We start from the raw sequence: 21,127 nt of genomic DNA, 5'->3' as shown, positions 1-21,127 counted from the left end.
AAGGAGGATATGTTAAATTGATATGTCTATGGATTAAAATAGAAAAACAACCTATTAAGATATTGCTGAATATAATCGTTCAGAGCAATTAAACGGAGATAATATCTCCCGCGGTACGTGTTTGTGTGATAGCTTGTGTTATTATTAATCAGAAGCAAGATTTTCCTCGATCCTCACTCTAAAGGACGAGGGGGACCAGGACCACACACACAGAGCCAGCAGCCTGTGGGGGTTGACAGATATGTCGAAATGCCCACAGGAGGCGCACAACGCGCTTGCGTATTTGTCGGGAGGTTTGTCCCTGCCGCGGGCCTGTCGGAGCTATCCGCTCACGCGCAGCGATGCCGACGAGAGGCTGAAGGGCCGCCCGCCTTGGCTGCGGTAATGGTGGCCGGAGGAGGCGAGGGAAGAAATAATTTCAAAAAATCACACACGCACGCGTACACACGAGAGGAAAGGAATCGATTCACTCGGCCCGGGTTAAGCGCGCCTCCTACACCATGGCCGAGATCCCGAAGACGTTGCGGTGCTTTCGGGAGGAGCACGCCGGAGAGAAACTGAAGGACGACAACGTGTTGACGGTGACTTCGGTGGAGCAGGTGAGCGAGAACGGGCGGTTGGTGTCGCGTGAGGGTTTGGCTGGGGGTTGGGGGTGAATGGCAGGCTGGTTTCCGACCCCACTGCACTCTGGGAGTTGTAGTCCCTTCGCCCTATACATAGCGCCCCCTTGATTGGGAAAACGACTACAATACCTCTAATCCGTATCGCCGGCTCACCCCCCCCCCATAACAACCTTTAACTGGTGAAGTGCAACAGTTCAGATTTGTCCCTCTGCATAAAACTGAATAATTTGCAATTTGTTGTTGAAAAACTATTTGGATTTACACTGCAATCTCACAACTCTGTGCGGTTTTTTTTCTCGTTGTCTGCGGGAATCTATTTAATCCAATATCAGAAACATGGTCTCCTTTAGGTTTCTATAAAACTTGCAATTTGTTAAGAGTGCTTTGCACGTGGGTAAAATGATGTTCTGAATTTGGTGGTTCTCCCCCTCCTGCAATCAAATTCAGTCACTGTGCGAGATTATTCTTTTCAAAGGGAGGTTGTGGTAGTGGAGCATCAAGAGAGGGCGGTTAGACTAAGAAATTTGAGGGAAAGGGTGTGGACGAGAAAAAGGTGGAGTAGAAAAGAGAGTCTGCGGGGAATTCTGTGTCCATGGAGCTTGGTAAAGAGAGGCTAGTTATTGAAAAATCTTTTCACCACACTCAGTTCTTGCTATAAATGTTTGTTCACATGTTTCAATGCCAGAACTCTAGGTATAGATTATTGATATAGAGCTATTGGATAACAACTAAATGCAGTGCATCTCTATTTAACAATAAGCGTAAGAAGCTTATGGGCTACTTTGTCATCATGTGGTCTGCTGCTTGTTTCACCCTTTCCCTCCCGTCACCAGGCTAAACCGCTTCTAAAAATCCCTCTGCCACAACTCAGATTTTAAGTTCTGTCATTTTTCTCCTATCTGAACTCATCTCGAATATCCACCTCCTGATTCCTTTACTGAATTTCTATGAACAGTTGACATACATAAATAGAAGTAGTAGGCTGTTTGGCACATTAACCTGCTTATGGTGAGAGTCATGGAGATATATAGCACGGTCCAACTCATCCATGCTGACCAGATCTCCTAAATTAATTGAATCCCTTTTGCCAGCATTTAGCTGATATCCTGCTAAACCCTTCCTATTCATATACCTATCCAGAAGTCTTTTTTTAAAAGGTGTAATTGTTCCAACCTTCACCACTTCCTCTGGCAACTTGTTCCATACATGCACCACCCTCAGTGTGAAAAAGTTGTCCCTTAGGTCCCTTTTTAAATCTTTTCTTTCTCACCTATGCCCTCTCAATTTGGAGTCCACACACTCTGGAAAAAAAACTTTTATCTATTTATTGTACCCATGTCCCTCATGATTTTATAAACCTCTAATAAGGTCACCACTCAGCCTTCAACACTCCAAGGAAAATAGCTCCAGTCAATTTAGCCTCTTCCCTACAGTTCAAACCCTCAAATGCTGGCATGATAGGTATAAATCTGTTCTGAACTCTTTCAAGTTTCACAATATACTTCCTATAGAGGGTTATTCTGGTTGTGGCCTCAATTCTATACTTCCACTTACCCCAATAACATTTTACTTCCTCGCTGTTCAGTAGTCTATCTCTGTCATAAAAATATTTAATGACCTTCCAGCAATCCTTGGGGAAAAGTTTCAATGACTCATAACCCTCAGGAAAAAAAAGTTATTTTCATTTTTAATGGGAGACCTTTTATTTCTAAATTACCCCCTACTGTTCCCAAAGCAAGAGGATACATCCTTTTACATTGACCATATAATTTCTCTTCTGGATTTGGGATGTTTCGAAATCTAATTTCAATGGAAACATAGATTATGCTCTTTAACAGTGTAAAATGCCCCGAGTTTCTTCAAGGCACTATTGAAAAATAAAATGACAATGAGCCATATAGGAGATTTTAGGTTAAATGACTAAACCTTGGTCAAATCAACAGGTTTTAATGAGTGTTTGAATGGGAAAGTGAGGTTGAGAGATGGTGGGATGTCAGAGGCAGTCTTGCAGAGCTTGGGGCCTAGAGAAGTGAAGATATGGCCAATCGTTCAGCAATTAAATTTGGGGGTGCTCGGTAGACCAAATTAGAGGAGTACAGATTTTTCAGAAGATGCGGGGGTTTCCTGGAGATTATGACTGTATTTGGGATGAGGCTATGAAAAAAACAAAGATGATAATTTTGAAATGAATTTGCTAGAGATAGGAACAATTCATGTCAGTGAGCACAGGTGTCATGGTTGAGTGGAATTTGGTATAAGTTAAGACTAATGTCATGGTATTGATATGGGTCATTTCATGCTGTGTCAGGGCCAGATTGGATTAATTCAAGTATACAGCTCTGGGAAAGGTGACAGACTTGGGAGGTCACCCAAAATTCTGTTGCCTTTATCACAAAGTGAGTGATCAAGGAGTGACGTGATAGTTATAGAACATAGAACTTTACAGTGCAGTACAGGCCCTTCAGCCCTCAATGTTGCGCTGACCTATGTCTAGAGGTAATGAAGTTATGACTGAGGGTTTCAACAGCAGGTGAGCTTAGGCAAGGGTCAAATTATGGAGATGGTAACCATCTGTTGGAGTTATGCTAGTGTGGGTATCAGATGAAAGTATCAAACTTATTATGATACACAGTCTAATGTGAATACTTGCATATATCTATATGCGGAAGGTTAATGCATGAAGAATATCCTCAGTGCGTATTTTAAAAATCATGAGGGGCATGAATAGGTTCAATTGACAAGGTCTTTTCTCTTGGATGGGGGTGTCCAGAACTTGAGGGCATAGGTCGAGGGTGAGGGGGGAAAGATTTAAAAGGGATCTATGGGGCACTTTTTCATGCAGAGGGTAGTGCGTGTATGGAATGATCTGCCAAAAGAAGTGGTGGTGGCTAGTACAATTACAACATTTAAAAGGGTGGGTATATGAATAGGAAGATTTTAGAGGGACATGGGCCAAGTGGAGATCGGGAATAGTAAGAGGAAGAAATCATTGATGGGAGTAGTCTATCGGCCACCCAATAATAATGCTACAATGGCACAGGCAACCAAACAAGAAATAACTGTTGCAGTAGTCATGGGGGACTTTAACATGCACATTGATTGACTGAATCAAGTTGCTAGAGGAGTTCATAGAACTCATCCATGATAACTTTCTTATACAGCATGTTACCGAACCTACAAGAGTGTGTGTAATCATAGGTCTGGTCCTGTATAACGAGGCAGGTAAAATGAAGGTCGTTAAGGATCCTCTCGGAAAGAGTGATCACAGTGTGATCAAATTTCAGATACATATGGCTGTGCAACAGTATCATCTAAAACCAGGGTGTTATGCTTAAACAAAGGAGACTATAATGAAATGAGGAAGGAGTTGGCTAAATTAGACTGAGATCACAAGTTACATTGTGGAACAGTGGAGGACTATCAAAGATATTTTTCACAGTGTTCAAGGCAAGTATATTCCGGTCAAAAACAAGGGTAGAAAGAGCCAGTTTTGGGTACCCAAGAAAATAAAGAAAGTCATCCAAATAAAAGCTCAGGCTTACAAAGTAGCCAAGATAGTGGGAAACAGGAAGATTGGGAAAACCTTAAAAAGCAACCAAGAATCACGAAGCAGGCAATAAAGAAAGGAAAGACAGATTATGAATGCAAACTAGCACATATTATAAAAACAGGTCAGAAATGTTTTTATAAATATATAAAACGGAAAACGCTGGCAAAAGTGGATGTCAGGCTCTTGCAGGATGAGAAAGAAGAATTAATATTGGGTAGTGTTGAAATGGCCGAGTTGAAATCAATAATCATTTTGTGTCAGTCTTCACAGTGGAAGATGTGTCTAACGTGCCAAACAATGATGTTAAGCATATGATGGGAGGTGAGGACGTCAATTCAGTTGTTATCACTAAAAAGGTAGTGTTGAGAAAACTTAAGGGTCTAAAGGTTAATAAGTCCACTGCTCCTGATGGAATACACCCAGAGTGCTGAAAGAAATAGCGGAAGTTATAGATGCTTGAGTGGTAATTTATCAAAATTCACTGGACTCGGGGCAGGTCCCAGCAGACTGAAAGACAGCAAATGTCACGCTGGTGTTCAAAAAAGGAGAATGCGCTGATTGGGTGAGATGAATAGGAATGAAATGAGGTCCTTGAGGAGTGCCAATGCAGACAAGGAGCAAATGGGTTGTTTCTATGTTGTAAATTCTAAGAAACAATGATGGTAATATTTGTGTTACTAGGCCTGAAGAATCGTTATTTATGGTACCAGTTGTACCTCCCTAATTTGTCAGTCTGTAGTCCAGCAACCTGTGTGGCTTGGCACCTGCAGTACTTCTGGTTTTCTGTATTGACATCTCATGGCTGTGCTTCAATCTTTATTCATTATACATCTTTGTTCTTTATCCTAAATCCTGTTTTTGTTGTCGTTTAAAAAATCATTTACCCATTAACTCTCTGATTGGTAGAAGTCAAGGTGACGTCTTTATTCAATTGTAGAATAAAGTATTTGAGCATTGAATGTACTTGACCTTCCAGCAGAGGCTTCGTCCTAAGGCTGCTGGATTAGGTAGGTGTGCAGCTTGTGGTAATGATAATGTAACAGTCAGCATTCATTGTCATTGCTTCTCTGAAACTGGGGCAATAACATTTGGAGTGCTCCTGTTTGAAGTTAAAAATGGAAAAGCAGAAGTTGATCTTGATGATTATTTGCTTTTCCATAGGATGCAATGTTGAAATTCTTTCACCAAACTGGTGAGAACCTCTATTGCACTGTAAGTGTGCTGTTAAATAGTTATGCCTAGTTAATGTGATGTAACTGGGCTTTTACATCATAATTACTTCTGAAGATTGTGAAATAAATTTGAGGTCTACTAAACAATGTTTTTGTAAAATTTTGTTTTATGATGTTCCCGCTGCTCAAATGTAAGTCCCAATCTTTTGGTGGTTTGTATAATTTCTAAAACATTGAGTAATAATCAGTGTATCATACTTTTGGCTTAGCTTGATATTGATTGACCACTGACCATGCTGGATGACATAATTATTACTGGCGATCGCTTGACTTGGTGTCAGATTGAAGTTAGTGTTAGGAAGGTGCAACCGAAAGTAGGGGGATTGCTAAGCTCTTGCAGGTGACATTCTTTGAGGTCAGTGAGGAGCTCCTTTTATTGCCACACCACATTAAATATGATCAAGGGTTTAGATGTAGACTTTTTATAAAAAAAAATTAAAAGTCAAATCAAAACAAAATTGATGAGAAATGATCATTTGCATCCTGGTTTTGTTATATAATTGTTCAAGATGCATTATGATTTAAGTTGCCACATGCAAATGAATTTCTTCTATTATTTTCCAACTGGATACCAACAGTTCATTAGGCTCATCATTGCAAAATGCTTATTGCGCATTTATTTTTAATGAACTTGGTATTGCTTTTCAAGAGCATTGCTGATGTTACTATATTTTTTTCATTACTTGGAACCAAACCTAAACTGTAATTTTGACAGACACCTTTCCTTTGTTATTACGTTGTTTAATGATAAATGTTCAGTCATGCAATTATATCTAAAATGGAATGATGGACGTGTAAAACTCCTTTAATAAAATTAACTGCTGTAATTATATTGAAAGGATTAAGTGTGAACGGCTAGGTACAGTTGTGCTTTCAAATATGAGTTTAAATGGCAGAAGGCTTACAATTAATTTATACATTGAGGCTATTGAGCCAAAATAGTAATTTGAAAAGATATAAAAATATTGCCAAAACAAAAAGAGTGGCTTACTTGCCACTGGCAAATTTTGAACAATCAGGTTGCTTAGCTGTGAAGTTACTTTGGCACTTGGCATAAACTGGTGCCATAGTTACACAAACTATCTGAGGAAATATTGAAGTCCAGTGGACTGCAAGTCCAACTAAATATTGTGAAGATTGAAGCCATTGTTTTCTCTCCCTAGTCATAAGTGCACCTCTTGTGCACTTCTGGTTTTAAACCCAATTCCACTCAACCATGACACCTGTGCTCACTGACATGAATTGTTCCTATCTCTAGCAAATTCATTTCAAAATTATCATCTTTGTTTTTTTCATAGCCTCATCCCAAATACAGTCATAATCTCCAGGAAACCCCCGCATCTTCTGAAAAATCTGTACTCCTCTAATTTGGTCTACCGAGCACCCCCAAATTTAATTGCTGAACGATTGGCCATATCTTCACTTCTCTAGGCCCCAAGCTCTGCAAGACTGCCTCTGACATCCCACCATCTCTCAACCTCACTTTCCCATTCAAACATATCAATACCATGACATTAGTCTACATCTAGTCATAAGATCCATCCTGGCAGCTGCCTAAGATTGTACCAGACTGTTGCAACCTTGATGTCACATTGACCCAGAGACAAGTTTCTGACTATCTCTGTGTTGAGGCTAAAATGATCTCATTCCACTCTCTTAACATTGCTTTTGACTCTGCCCTCACCTCATCATATCTACTGGTGAAAGTCTCATTCTGTTGCCCCTAGACTTGACGAATTCGAATACACTCCTGGCTGACCTCTTAATCTTCGATACCTCAATAATTTTAAGGTTATCTAAAACATGACTGTGTCTGAACTCTCCAAGTCCATCCACCCATCAAGTCCCATTCAGCAAATACTTGCTGACTTGTAGTGACTGCTGGTTAAGCAACTGTTTGATTTTTAAGGCTACTTTTGTTTGCAGATTCCTTCATTGCCTCATCTATCACAACTTGTACAATCTCCTCCAGTCCCACTCTACATTGCTCCCGTTGACACCTCTTGTGCACTTCTGGTTTTAAACCCAAACGTTGGCAGCCATCTGCTGAATCCCTTTCTATATCTCTTGCTTCCTGTAAGACCTCTTTAAAACTTACCTGATTGTCTGTTTCAATGTTTGCTTACATGGCTCTATCAAATTTTGTTTGATAAACTCCTGTGAAATGATTGGGATGTTAAAAATGCTGGATAAATAGAATTTGTTGTGTTAAGTGACATATAATTGTGAAATAATAACATTGGCCTCAGTGTAAGAAAACCTAAATAATAAAACAAATGACAGATTGAGGGGAAGCCCGGAATTGATATATAAAATGATGAACTGAAGTATAAAGTGAGAGAGACAAAAAAAAAGCACACCTGAGAAGTGAACTATTTAATAAATACGTACGATCATCTGCATCGTTGGCACTAAACAGCACCGTTGAGGAAGATTGCTGAGTGAGCTTTTTTAGCCAAGATGGTCCTGGAGAGGACAGTGGATGTCCGTACAAAGAGTACGACTGCCTACCTCAACTCTTTTGTGTCACCAACAATAGGATCATTTGTCCTAACAATTCATTAAATGCCGCACAACATACATTAGAAAGAGAAACAATAATTTTGTTTCTCTTCCAGATGTTTCTTGACATGCTGATTATTTACAGCCACTTTTACTCAATTCCCAGCCTCTCCACAACATTTTATTTTTGTTTTGAAGTTACCTCTATTGGCTGCTTGGAGAAAATAAACAGTGTATTAGCTTCAAGGTGACCGAGAAACCGCAGTTTAGCAAGTTCTTCTGTTTTCAGGGACTCTTGAGGGGATAGTATACCCAAAGTATTTCGCTGGCCATTAAAGCAACTTTCTGATGGATCCAGAGTTTATGACTACTTGCATATTGACCAGGTGAAAGAAAAAGCATTGTTTGAAATATTGTTATTAGGATTCTATTTGTTTTGTGTTGTTTACTGCTATGTAATTGATCTGTTTCCAATTATACTCAATTATTTCTATGTTTTTACTTGGAATACATTTGTCTTGGTTTGGGCACTGGGATGTTTAAGCAAAGAGGCAAAGCTTTGTTGTGGTTGTTTTGGAAAAGCTGCAAGCAAATTGACTAGCTTTGTTTGATTGCCTTGCATATAAATATTGAGAAGCTTGTAACAGCTTATCGACTTATCAGCATAAAGCAATAGGAGTGATTTTATTAGCTTCACCTATATTTCTAATGTCCTTTCCACAAAAGCAGAAATAAATGCTGTTTTATTTTTTGTGATGTATCACTAATGTTGCATTATCAGTGAAAAACAGGTGGCAAGAAAAGGATCTTCCTCAGTAGTTAGGTATGTGATTGCATGAAGCCAATAATCATAGAAACCCTGCAGTACAGAAAGAGGCCATTCAGCTCACTGAGTCTCCACCAGACCCTGCGAAGAGCATTTCACCCATACCCACCTTTACCTCACCCCATTCTTGTAACCATGCATGAAACTTTTGCCATGGCTAGCCCACCTAACCTGTACACTATGGAACAATTTAGCATGGACATTCCACCTAAAGTGCACATCTTTGGATTGTGGAAGGAAACCGAAGCATCCGGAAGAAACCCATACAGGCACAGTGAGAATGTGCAAACTCCACACAGTCAGACAGTCGTCCAAGGCTGGAATCAACCCGACTCCCTGGCGCTGTGAGGCAGCAGTGCTAACCACTGAGCCGCTGTGCCGCCCTATAATTGCTGTTGACAAAGAAAGTACTGTTATTAGAACATTATGGTCATGAATGCTAAAAAGAAACAACAGGCCGTTCAGATTTCACAAATAATTATGAGTTGGAGTCAAATGTAAAAAAATGTTTAGTACAATAATGAACTGTATGCCCTCTGCACCAACCGGTGACCTTCAATATGTTTTGTAAATATAGCAGTTAGACATTATTTGCTGATTTCTTTTTGTACTGAGGCATATTTTGAACCACTTGTCTTTATTTGAGTGTTATTCTAATGTCTCTAAACTCCTCATGGTAAAACGTATTGTGGAATGTGCAATATCTATGCCGTACAACCTATGACCTGATGCTTTCTGGTGTTGAGAAATTGATATCCCCAGTTATTTATTACCCTAATACTTAAATAGTTTTGTGATGTAGTTTTCATGAATGATAACAAAACAATTGATTCATGACTTTGAAATGTTTTGTTGGTTGTGCATGGCAAATATCCATCTTCATTTCAATATTTATATTTTCCTTGATCATGATGAAAACTGTAAGCACAGAAACTAGCCAAATGAGCTAGCACCTTAACTGTTGGAGCTTTGTAATTTCAAGGAGAAAACCAAAAGGAGCTAAAAATAAGTCAAAAGTTGAAATTTGATTGCATTTTATTGAAAGTGAGCACAATCAGGTTGCTGACAGATTAGATCTGGCACAGATATTTACACTGAACAATAAGAGACACAATACCATGATTTTTGTTGAGACTAGAGTCCATATATGATTTTTAAAAATGTATCTTTAGTATTAACTTAGCAAAGAACGTGATAAAGACACCCATGTTACTGATAATGTAATTTTCTTTTCTATGTATTGGCCATGAAATTCAGACAAACATTTAGATGAGATTGACTAGCATTCAGGAGATTGAAGTAAAGTAAATACTGTTTCCATAAGTATGTACTGTACTCGTGAGCTTTAAAACTACTCATTGATCAAAATTAAAGTGTTAACCTAATGGTTTCCTACTAAATATTGTGTTGTCAAAACTTCATGAAACTTGTGAATATTCAGCTTTCTTAAAAATGTTGATCTTACTGCTAAAATAATAGAGGTGCAAGGAATAGTTCTCCAAGTCTTGGAGATTTTAAAGCTTCAACCCTCGCTGCAGTGTCATGTTTCTCAATGAGCAGAAATTATTATTTTCCTAATTACTGTGCAAACCACCTCCAAACTTCAGCATCCACTTTGGAATGAGAAACTAGACAGATGTAACAGCGCTTCACAGAGACTGGTATCCCATCACCCTTTATTTACACACGAACAGTCCTTGACTTTAGTACTGCCTCTTTAGAGTTCTGAGTAGCAGTATCTCTGGCACTTCCCTTTTTATCTGTCATAACAGCCCCATTCAGGGAGCTTGTATTCTGAGGTCCAGTTAGCTGGCGTTGTTACAATCAATACATCCCTTCCCCTCTGAGTCCGAGGACATTGGCCAATCCTTTCTCTTGGAAGAAACTTCCTGGGCATTTGAGTACCAGGTCAGGTTCCTCAGACTTGGTGTCCACTACGGGCAGCATGTAATACACAAGAGCTTGTCTCTTGTGCCAGGAAGGTCTCAGTAGAACTTCACTCTTCTTCTGGTGGCAAAGGTGTCGACACAGCTAGTCCATTATGTCCATCACCTGTTTTTGAGATTTCATCAGCGCTTGATGGAGAAGGTTATTCCACAGGATTCAGCAGCCTTTCTGACTGTTCCGAGAGTGGAAGGCACATTTTGCTCTATTTGCCTGTTTATGGCTTTCATATTGTCCACGTGCTTGTCAGGACCGTCATACTGACCTGAACTATGTATGGCTGTGTTCCTGACCTTGTATCGGTCATGTTGGGCTGTTCTGTGATTCTTACACCAAATTTCGACCCACTCCTCCGTATCTCGCTCAGCAGAGCCTTGTGTCCGACATTATTGTCCTGATGCCATTTCACCCTATCCCAGGTCTTTGAAAATCAGACTTAACTATCCCAGTAGTTGCATGTGGGGTGGTCTTATTGCCAAATAAGAACCGCAACATCTTCGTATCTAGCGAGGCTGTAGGCTGTTTCTTCATGCAAGCCTTCAAAGTTTGGTATGCTCTTTCTGCTGGGCCACTGAATGATGGATGGTATGGAGCTATCCTTATGTTGAATCCAGTGTAACTTTAGGAAATACCCAAATTCTCTTCTGGTAAAATCAAAAAAGAGAAACTGCTGGAAAATCTCAGCAAGTCTGGCAGCATTTGTAAAGGAGAGAAAAGAGCTGACGTTTCGAGTCTAATTGACCTTTGTCAAATCTGCTTTGACAAAGGGTCAGTTAGACTCGAAACGTCAGCTCTTTTCTCTCCTTACTGATGCTGCCAGACTTGCTGAGATTTTCCAGCATTTTCTCGTTTTTGGTTTCAGATTCCAGCATCCGCAGTAATTTGCTTTTATCCCTTCTGATAAAGTATGGCCCATTAACCTTGACCAACACTTTGATGGTTCTGGTGTCCAGATAATCTGCATGCAGATTTCAATTGTTCTGCTGAAAACTGAGCAGGCTAATGATACCCCAAATGGCAGTCTCGTATATTGGAACAAGCTCTTATGGATATTAATTATAGCATACTTCTAGGAATCCTTGTCTAAACGCACTTGCAAGTAAGCATGGTTCATGAAGCTTTGTGAAGGACAGCACCCCTCCCCAAACCAGCTTTGTGTGTAAATCCTCTATTTGAGGGAGTGGGTACTTATCCAGCTGTGAAACATAGTTTGCCATTTGTTTAAAATCCCCACAAAGAGGAACTGACCCATTGGGCTTCAAAATTGGCATGACCAGTGCTGCCCATTCTGCAAGTTAGACTGGTTTGATGATTCCTTTACTTTCCGGCCTTCTGATTTATGCCTCTACATTTGCCTGTAAGGTAAATGGCACTGAGCGGAATCGTGGAATTCTTTCCTGATCAACATGCAAGGTGGTCTTTGCTCCTCTGATAGTCCCTAGACCTTCTTGGAAGACTTACAGTATTTAGGATTTTACTTGAGCAACCGTTTTCTAATTGCAAAATGTTGTGCCATTTGAATTTCTTGCAACCAATTTCATACCATCAAGCTTGGGTCTGAGCCTTTTCCTATAATCACTGGTAACTGAGCCAGTTGTGTTTATAAGGGATCAGAACCAAAGTTGGACTCTTAATCTGTAAAGGTTTCCAAATATAGGTTCTCAATCTAGCTGAAGTCTTGAAAAAGTTTAAGGGCTGGAGTCCAGAGTGAGTTCTGTTTGAAAACTGGTTCTGCAGTCACTGAAATAGTCGCGCACGCATCGATTTCCATTAGAACTGGATGACCATTTAATCAGAGTCATAGAGATGTACAGCATGGAAACAGACCCTTCGGTCCAACCCGTCCATGCCGACCAGATATCCCAACCCAATCTAGTTCCACCTGCCAGCACCCAGCCCATATCCCTCCAAACCCTTCCTATTCATATACCCATCCAAATGCCTCTTAAATATTGCAATTGTACCAGCCTCCACCACATCCTCTGGCAGCTCATTCCATACACGTACCACCCTCTGTGTGAAAACGTCTCTTTTTATATCTTTCCCTTCTCACCCTAAACCTATGCCCACTAGTTCTGGACTCCCCGACCCCAGGGAAGAGACTTTGTCTATTTATCCTATCCATGCCCCTCATAATTTTGTAAACCTCTTTAAGGTCACCCCTCAGCCTCCGATGCTCCAGGGAAAACAGCCCCAGCCTGTTCAGCCACTCCCTGTAGCTCAGATCCTCTAACCCTGGCAACTTGATTTGGATGTTGCTGAGCAATTTAACTATTCCAAACCAGATTGTTGGTGAACTTCTTAGGATATGATCTCTCCTGGATACCAGCCTATGAGTTATCTTACTCAATTTGGGTCCAGTAGAACTCTTCAGCTGTCTCGAGTCCGCACACTGGCAGCAACTACAGTGGCTTACCGGGCAGGATCCTGAAGAAAGTTTTGACTGTTTGGCCAAGAGTTGATTTTGTTTTGGGGTTTTGCTGTGGACCAACCTAGAATCCCTCTGATAAGGATATGTCCCGACTGAGGCCATACAATTGCCTTCACTCAAAAGATTTTCCTCAAGCTCAGTTAGACTGGCAAGAGTGTCCACTTCTATCGGAATACCCTGGAACTCTTACGCTCTAGTTACCACATTTTCCAATGATAAAGCTAATCATAATGCCTGTTTAAAGTCCTGTTGGGCTTCAACTAGTGGGGTTTTATGCTTAGTTACATCATTAATACCAAGTAGATTCTAGCATCTTTAAAGGTTAAACCAAAATCACAAGCTTCTGCCAGTCATCTTAACCTAGTCAGAAATCCCAATATGATTTCCCCAGGTTCTTGAATTGTCGAGTAAAACCGATAGCGTCTTAGATTTAGAGAAGGCTTGGGGGTTATAATATTCCTCGACAATGTCTGTCTATTTTTGAAAGGTTTTAGTATCTGCTGCCTCAGGGAAAGTTAGACTTTTAATAACAGAAAAAGCTGTGGCTCCACAGACTGTCAGGAGAATTACTTGTTGCTTTCCATCTGCCACATGTTGCCCAGAAAAATAACAGATATGTTCCACGCAGTGGACCCAATCCTTGACAATGGGGTCAAACAAGTCAAGCTCCCCAAGCAAAGACATGATGTAAGAAATACCCCAATTCAAAGATTACTGTTGCGAGGGAGTTTCTTTAGGACTGTGCTTTATGCTTGTCACTACTGAAATATCTGATCCTTCAGCCTCTGGAGTTATCTGAAGAAAATACCCCCTGCCCATCTCATTCGGATAATCGAGGTTTTCTATATTTACCAATGAACCGTCCTTGAATTTAGTACTACCTCTTCAGAGTAAGCTCTGAGTGACAGTATCTCTGACAGTCCTCTAATCAGGGAACTCATATTCTGAGGTCCAGCTGGCTAACCTCATTACAATCACTACAATGTATATATAAGCAGACTTGCACATATAAAGATACACACGGATAAACACATGAACACACAAGTACTTATTTAATTGGACACCTACGTGGGCTGCACACCCTCATAATACACCCACAAGAGCTATTATACACAGAGATATTTGTTCTCACACACTTTATACAAATGATACAGATATATATATAAACACAAACAGAACATGCCCACATAAATATAATAAACATATGCTGACACTGACAACGATAAACTATCACTCAGCTATGTTAAATGTTCTGTAGGTTTTGACACAATTGATCAAGCCATCCTCCTCTAAAATGTCTTTGCTATCAAGTTAATTGGTTGGGACTGCTTTACCTTGCTCTATTCAAAGATGGTGACCTCAAGCCATCTGTGATTGAACAATATTACATTGTTCTACAAACTACTTCTGTGGTTATGAATTTTCCTACTGAAGAATACTAACATTCATAACATTTTCAATAAAACAAAGAACTACAGATGCTGAAATAAAGATGGAAATTGCTGGAGAAACTCAGCAGATCTGGCCACATTGCGGAAAGAAAACAGTTGACATTTTGAGTCCAGTTCTGAAGAAGGATCTCTGGACTTAAAGCATCTGACAGATGCTGCCAGACTTGTTGAGTTCCTCCAGCAGTTTTTGCTTCTGTTTGTATCACATTTTTATTAGCCATAAACCCTTCATAACTGAAATGAGATGCTTCCAGGAAAGTAAAATTGCACTGCTGAAGCAAACTGCAAACAAGGACAAGCAATAGCAGATTTTGACTTATTATGCATTTCTTGGTATTTGTGCAAGGGACCTATTGATACCAACCAATCCCAGTTGAACTAGTTAACTTTTAAGGCAGAAATTATTTAAAATATACTGCCATGCATTATGGTCTTATTTTAAAAGTCTGGTTGATCATAAATGTCAACCGCGCTTGCTGCCCCATCCTCCTTAAACTGCATCTATAACTTCAGAATACAGGTAAATGTTGTAATATTATGCATGCATACATGATGCTCCACCTAGTGGTGATGTTGTCCACAAACACAACATTTATCCAATTGTAAGCAGAGAATCTCCTGCATTGGCTTCTCCTCTTCTTCTGCCCCATTTCAGTTGGCACCATAGTGTCCATTACAGAACTATACTTGGACTGCTACTTCTGATCTGCATGCTGCTGCTTATCATCCACGTATCATCTGAACATTGCTACATATATGATGGCAACGCCTCCTTCGACTTGTCCATTTTTCTGCATTCATGCAGTACTGGATGTGCAGACTTTTTTTCCAATTAAATCTTGAAGACTGAGTCAATTATTTTATATTCTGCTGTCTCACAAGTGACACCATCCATCGACCTGGCAATTGTCTGATGCTAAATCAGACTGTTCGCAATACTACTCGTATTTGAACCTGAAATGAACTGTAAACTACATATGTACACCTAATTCCACCTCGAAAGCACTGCCTGATTCCACACTTTCCCCAGCTCTTTTGGCAAAATCTTTATAGTTTCCTTTGTTAACTTAAGATCTAACCATTCTAATGCACTTTTGGACAGCCTTCCACATTCTGCACTCCTTAAATATGAGTAGATCCAAACTTTCTTGCCTGTCTTCTAACTCAAACCAAGTTCCATTCACCCTCCATCCTTCTATTTGCTGACCTAAATTGGATATTCATTCAGCAACATCTTGATTTTAAAATGTTCGTCCTTGTTTTGAAATCACACCATAATCTCACTCATCCTGACTTCTGTCCCTAAACCTCTGAGATACTCGCATTTCTTTAAATTTAGTCACTTGAAGAGCTCTGTTTTTAAACACTTCAGCATCAGAATTTGAACTTTCCATGGAATTTCCTGCCTGAACCCCACTACCTCTCTCTATCTTCTTTTCCTCCTTTGTAAAGTCACATCTAATGTTGGACAGTATGTTTTGCTCTTTGCAACCATAAACTGCTTGGGTATTGTCTGCAATTGAACAACACTTGCTAAATAATCCTGAGTGAATGAAGAATTACACCAATAACCAGTCTAGGATTGTCAGTCAGACTCATGGTGCAGTATATGTGCACTTACTGAAAGCTACATATGTTACTACAAGGGTTTTGTTTCTTGCAGTGAGAAAGAACATGTACACGCACTGCACTTCTGAACCAACAAAATTGGTGACAACCATACTGTAGCTTATTTCTCAGGGCAATTACTTGATTAACCAGAGCCAACTTATTTGGAAGTACAGTGATACATAACCCCGGGTCACTGGGAACATGGGTTTGAATCCAAACATGGTAGAAGGTGAAGTTTAAATGGAAAAAACTGGGATTTTAAAAAAAACTAGTCTGATTTTAACCACTGTTGACTATTGTAAAAACACATCTAATTTACTCATATCCTTTAGAGAAGGAAATCTGTCGTCCTTACCTTGTTTGGCCTACATGTCACTCCAGAACCCACAATAATGTGATTGACTCTTGATGTATGTTGAGTAATTAGAGACACCCAGATGCTATGAATGAAAATCTGCATGGGTAAAATTTAAACAGATCTTGGCAATCTCTTTACTGACATAATCCACACATTAATTAATCAGCCCTCTCTGTTCATAGTCAGAATAATGTTTTCCATTTGGTATTTCTTGCAAATTGTCCTGATCAGTTGAGGTAAAAAAGCTTCAATAAATCATGTCTCTTTTCTAATGATATTATGGCTCTGTACTACTAATGACAATATTAATGACAAAATGCAACTTTTTACTCATTTGCTTAGATGAATTTTGATTCAAAGTTTATTTCTTGCTAAACAGTTTAAGACGCAAAACAATCTAGTTTTAAAAGATTTTCCTTCAAAAGATATGTTCAACTGGATTACAATACTTCTGAAATTCAGACTGGCACATTCAAAATTGTTCTCTGTTATTACATACAGAAATCCTTTGGAATAAAATAGTTTCTTTTTATACTTAGTATGTAAAAAATAAAGTCACCATAAGACTGCGCTCACATTAGAGATTTAACGTGAGGGTCACCACTCTCAGGGGAGAGGTTGAGAAAGAGAGTCCTTCATGGTAACCTCAGTGTGGGAATTGAACCCATGCTGTTAGTATTACTCTGCATCACAAACCTGTGCAGCCAAACATACTTATGTCGAAAGTCATAGAATAATGTGTTTTGGTTCAGCATGTCAATGTCACCTCTCTGTTAGATGACCTGAGCTAGTATCACTTCCCCCTGCTTTTTCCTCATAGCCCTTTTTTTTCCCTTTTTTTTTGAGATAAAATGTTTTCCTTTTGAGAGCCATGGTTGAATTTACATTCACCATGTTCTCAGGCATTGCATTCCAGATCGTGACTGCAACTTGCATAAAACATTTTTTTTTTCTCTTGCTGCCTCTGTTTCTTTCCTTATTCACCCTAAATTGATGCCTTTTAGTCTGGACCTTTCTGCTAATGGGTATTATTTTATCCTATCGGCTCTGTCCAGAAACTAATCATCTCCTCTCACCCTTTTCTCTAAGGAGAACACTATCAGCTTTTCTGATCTATCCATGTATCTGACGTCCCTCATCCTTGGAACCATTCTCAGTCAATCTTTTTCACATCCTCCTTAATACATATTCCTAAAATGTAGTGTCTAAATGGGCAAAACAGTGTTTTGTGAAGGTTCACTATAACCACCTTGGTTTAGTACTCTTATGCCTTTATTTATATCGCTCCAGGTACTTTAATTCCTTATTAACCACTTTCTCAACCTACCTTCTGATCTTCCTGGATTTGTATTTAGATACCCTCTGGCCCAACTGCTCATGTGCCCTTTTAGAATTGTATTCTTCGTTGGTCCTCCTCATACTTTCTTCCACAATGTATCATTTCACACAACAAATGAAATTTAATGTTGAGATATGTGTCTTTGAATCCGCCAGTCTGTATTTATATCCAGGCAAAGTGAAGAGTGTTATTGAATATGGTGTGCCAGACAGCCCACATTCTAATCATTGGCATGCAATTTTTGTATGTGCCATTGCAGCAGTGAAGAAGAATCCTCTTTATTCAAAGGGCCTGGGCTGCATTCTTTTCTTTTGAGGTATTTCAGCTTGTACGTTGAGCCTCACTTAAAATAAAATCGTAGATTTTCTTCTTGTCAGAGGAGACAAATTACTAATTGTCTTCGAGGAATTGAACCTATGGCCTATCTTATTAAATAATTAGAATGTGCAAAATGCTGCCTTTGGAAAATTGTTTTCTTAAGAAGTTATGGTGTTATTGCCTGAACCAATGGTGACACTCCTCATATACACTCGATCATAAGTGATAACTAATCTTGGGGAAATTTCTGAAGGTTTTGGTGATGTTTAGTAGACTAGTTTTTCTTAGATAAAACCCTGTTCTGAAATTACCTTTAAATGTCATGTCTGATTGGGCGGAGGTTATTTAATGCACTTCAATGCACTTGGCATGGCAGCTTTGAGAAATGCAGTTCTCTTGCTTATGAGCAACCCAGGTATCCGTAACGAGAGTGGAATCTTTAAGTGGGATTCAAAAGTGTAAATTATTTCCTGAGTAAACTCCCCTCATCCTGTTTTTCTGAAAAGGTGGTGAGATAGAGGGACATTGATATTCGGTTGTTAAAAATGATTCTACTTTCCATGAATACAATATTAATCTTAATAAAATGCAAACATGTACTTTTTCTGTTTCCATGTAACAGAAAACAGTAGAACTGAATGTGGAAGAGGCATACAAAGCATTCAGAATTGATCGGAGCACGCTACAGTAAGTACATGAATCAAAACCATAAAAACTCTAATTGCTCAATATAATCATGAGGCGGTCTGCGTTTATTCACTGGATTAAACTGAGAAGCAAAACCAGAGTCACCTGAATTCTTCAGAATATCTTTCAGAGAACCTTGTATCAAATGTGTCCTTTGATTTTGCTTTTGATGCAGAATGAAACATTGTATTTTGTGTGGCATCAGTTGGCTCAAATGGCATAACACTAATTGTGAGCATCATCATTTTGGCTTCAAATTTGTTTTGGATGGTTCCTCTCTAATTCATGTCAAACTACCTGTTAGTAATTCTCATGCATTAATTCTCCCCCAAGTGTAGACGTTGCAGTGCATTGAAAATTGATGTAAATAACTAATAGTAATTTCTCAAATAATATGTCATGGTCATTGCAATTTCCCTTGGCTTACCTCTTGGCCTGGAGGTAGAAGTTCCATGAAACTTGTTTTGAAATCAAATTTGATTGTGTGATCACTGAATGTGTTAAGGTTGTGAAATATTCAAGTGAGAACTGTGCTATATCTTTCACATAGATGTGTGTCAAAACTACTTAAAACTCTGCTTTAAATAGTTTAGTTTCATTACTGGAGGGTAAGCCATAGAAAAAAGTTCTTAATAAGACTCTTTTGCTAGATTTTCTCAATTCATCTTACATGAGCTATTACTGTGTATATAATGTTCATGGAAGCATTCTTTCAAAATTGATGCTTCACGACTACATGCACCAACGTGAATTAAGAATCCCATTCATTGCAGCTGGTCAGTGAACATTGTGAATGTAAACTTAAGCTTCTGTATAATTACCTCTGTAGATAATGTGCTGGCATTTAGGCTCATCTTGGTTGTCATTCTCTGCTCTGTCTGCAGTATGTACATGTCGTTTTGAAACAAGAGGCGCAGAATGGCACATGCTACTCCAATCATAATCTAAGAGCTGGACGTTATCTCTTCAGATTAATGCTCGACTCTTATGGCAGTTTATCCCCATATTTTATTTGCAGTTTTAGTTGATCTCCATGATTGTATTAAAATTGGCAGTTGTTTCATACAGCCCCCTTTAAATTGGCTTTCTGATGGTTATGAATCCTCCACCTCTTTCTCTTAATATCCAGTACTTGCATTTGTGCGAATCCAATTTGCATTATGGTCCAGCCTTGGCTCAGTGCTAACTACATGGCTCAGTTTGTCAATGCTTCAAGCTCAACACCAGCACATACATTCTAAACAAATTTGGCTGATGGTTTCTCCAGTTCCTTCATCCAGAATGTTAATGTGGCTGGTAAAAGCAACAATCCTAATGTATATTCCTGCAGGACACTGCTGTTTAAAAATTCTTCATCCAAAACCACCATCAATGGTAACAATCCTGTGGCTAAAGGAGCACACCTAATTCCTTATTGACCACAAGACCTGGTTTTCAATCTATTGGACTCTCTGCTTAAAAGTGATCCCATTGTGCCACACTGTCAGTATCATACCTCAACCTTCTCAAAGAAAATTGAACTGATTGATAAACTTGACCTCTTTTCCCTAGAAACCATGTTGAGAGTCACTAACAGCTCCTTCTTGTCTGAAAGTACATTAAATGCTCCCTTCCCTCCCATGCCTTTCCTCAAACATTGCAAACAATGGAAACACAGTGGGCTTTTTTTAGAGCTTTTGTTTTGTATGACTCATCTACACACTGAAATATTAATAAACATATTACCTAAAACTTGGAATGAAAAGCGATTTCATTCTCTTTTTTACCTCCTTACTCCTAATGTTCCATGAGGTCATCATGAAGGTCTCACCTCAACCTTGCCATGGGTGTGGTGCCCCTCCAATTAAACCACCTGTCATCTCTCTAATGAGAGAGAAGTCCTATAATCCTGTAGGATTACAGGGACTTTTACTGCTACCAACCCTACCACCCGGTTCTTGGAGAGATTCTGTCAAATTGAGTAAAATCCAGGTGAATAATGCAGAAAGCACAGATTATAGAACAGTATGCATTTAAATTCAAATCTTCCAATTTGTTTTACTGTCATTTTAGCACTTAATTTTTGTAGCATATGAAATATGCAGTAAATTAACATGATACTGTCTCTGTAGTATCTCTGGAGCAATATTTCTTCCTGTAATTGATAATATAGTGTTTTACTTATACTATTCTCAGCTTTGCTTGCATTATTGTTGGTTGGTAGGCAAGTTAGATTTAGATTTGTTGTCGCATGTATATAAAAATGCAGGGAACAG

The 21,127-nt window shown here is 39.2% G+C and overlaps 1 protein-coding gene across 1 annotated transcript in view; it reads left to right on the top strand.

Annotated features, from left to right (window-relative positions):
* Window positions 1-275: 275 nt before the first annotated feature.
* Window positions 276-21,127, top strand: part of fntb (farnesyltransferase, CAAX box, beta) — an 80,923-nt gene continuing 60,071 nt past the window's right edge. Inside the window, exons 1-2 of the mRNA XM_043698076.1 lie at window positions 276-599; window positions 18,808-18,872. Of these exons, the coding sequence (XP_043554011.1) occupies window positions 501-599; window positions 18,808-18,872 (164 nt within the window). The 5' untranslated portion in view covers window positions 276-500. The remainder of the gene's footprint in view (window positions 600-18,807; window positions 18,873-21,127) is intronic.

This window comes from Chiloscyllium plagiosum, chromosome 10 (genome assembly GCF_004010195.1).
Source record: "Chiloscyllium plagiosum isolate BGI_BamShark_2017 chromosome 10, ASM401019v2, whole genome shotgun sequence".
Classification (NCBI taxonomy): Eukaryota; Metazoa; Chordata; class Chondrichthyes; order Orectolobiformes; family Hemiscylliidae; genus Chiloscyllium; species Chiloscyllium plagiosum.
This window is presented reverse-complemented; position numbering and strand designations above follow the sequence as displayed.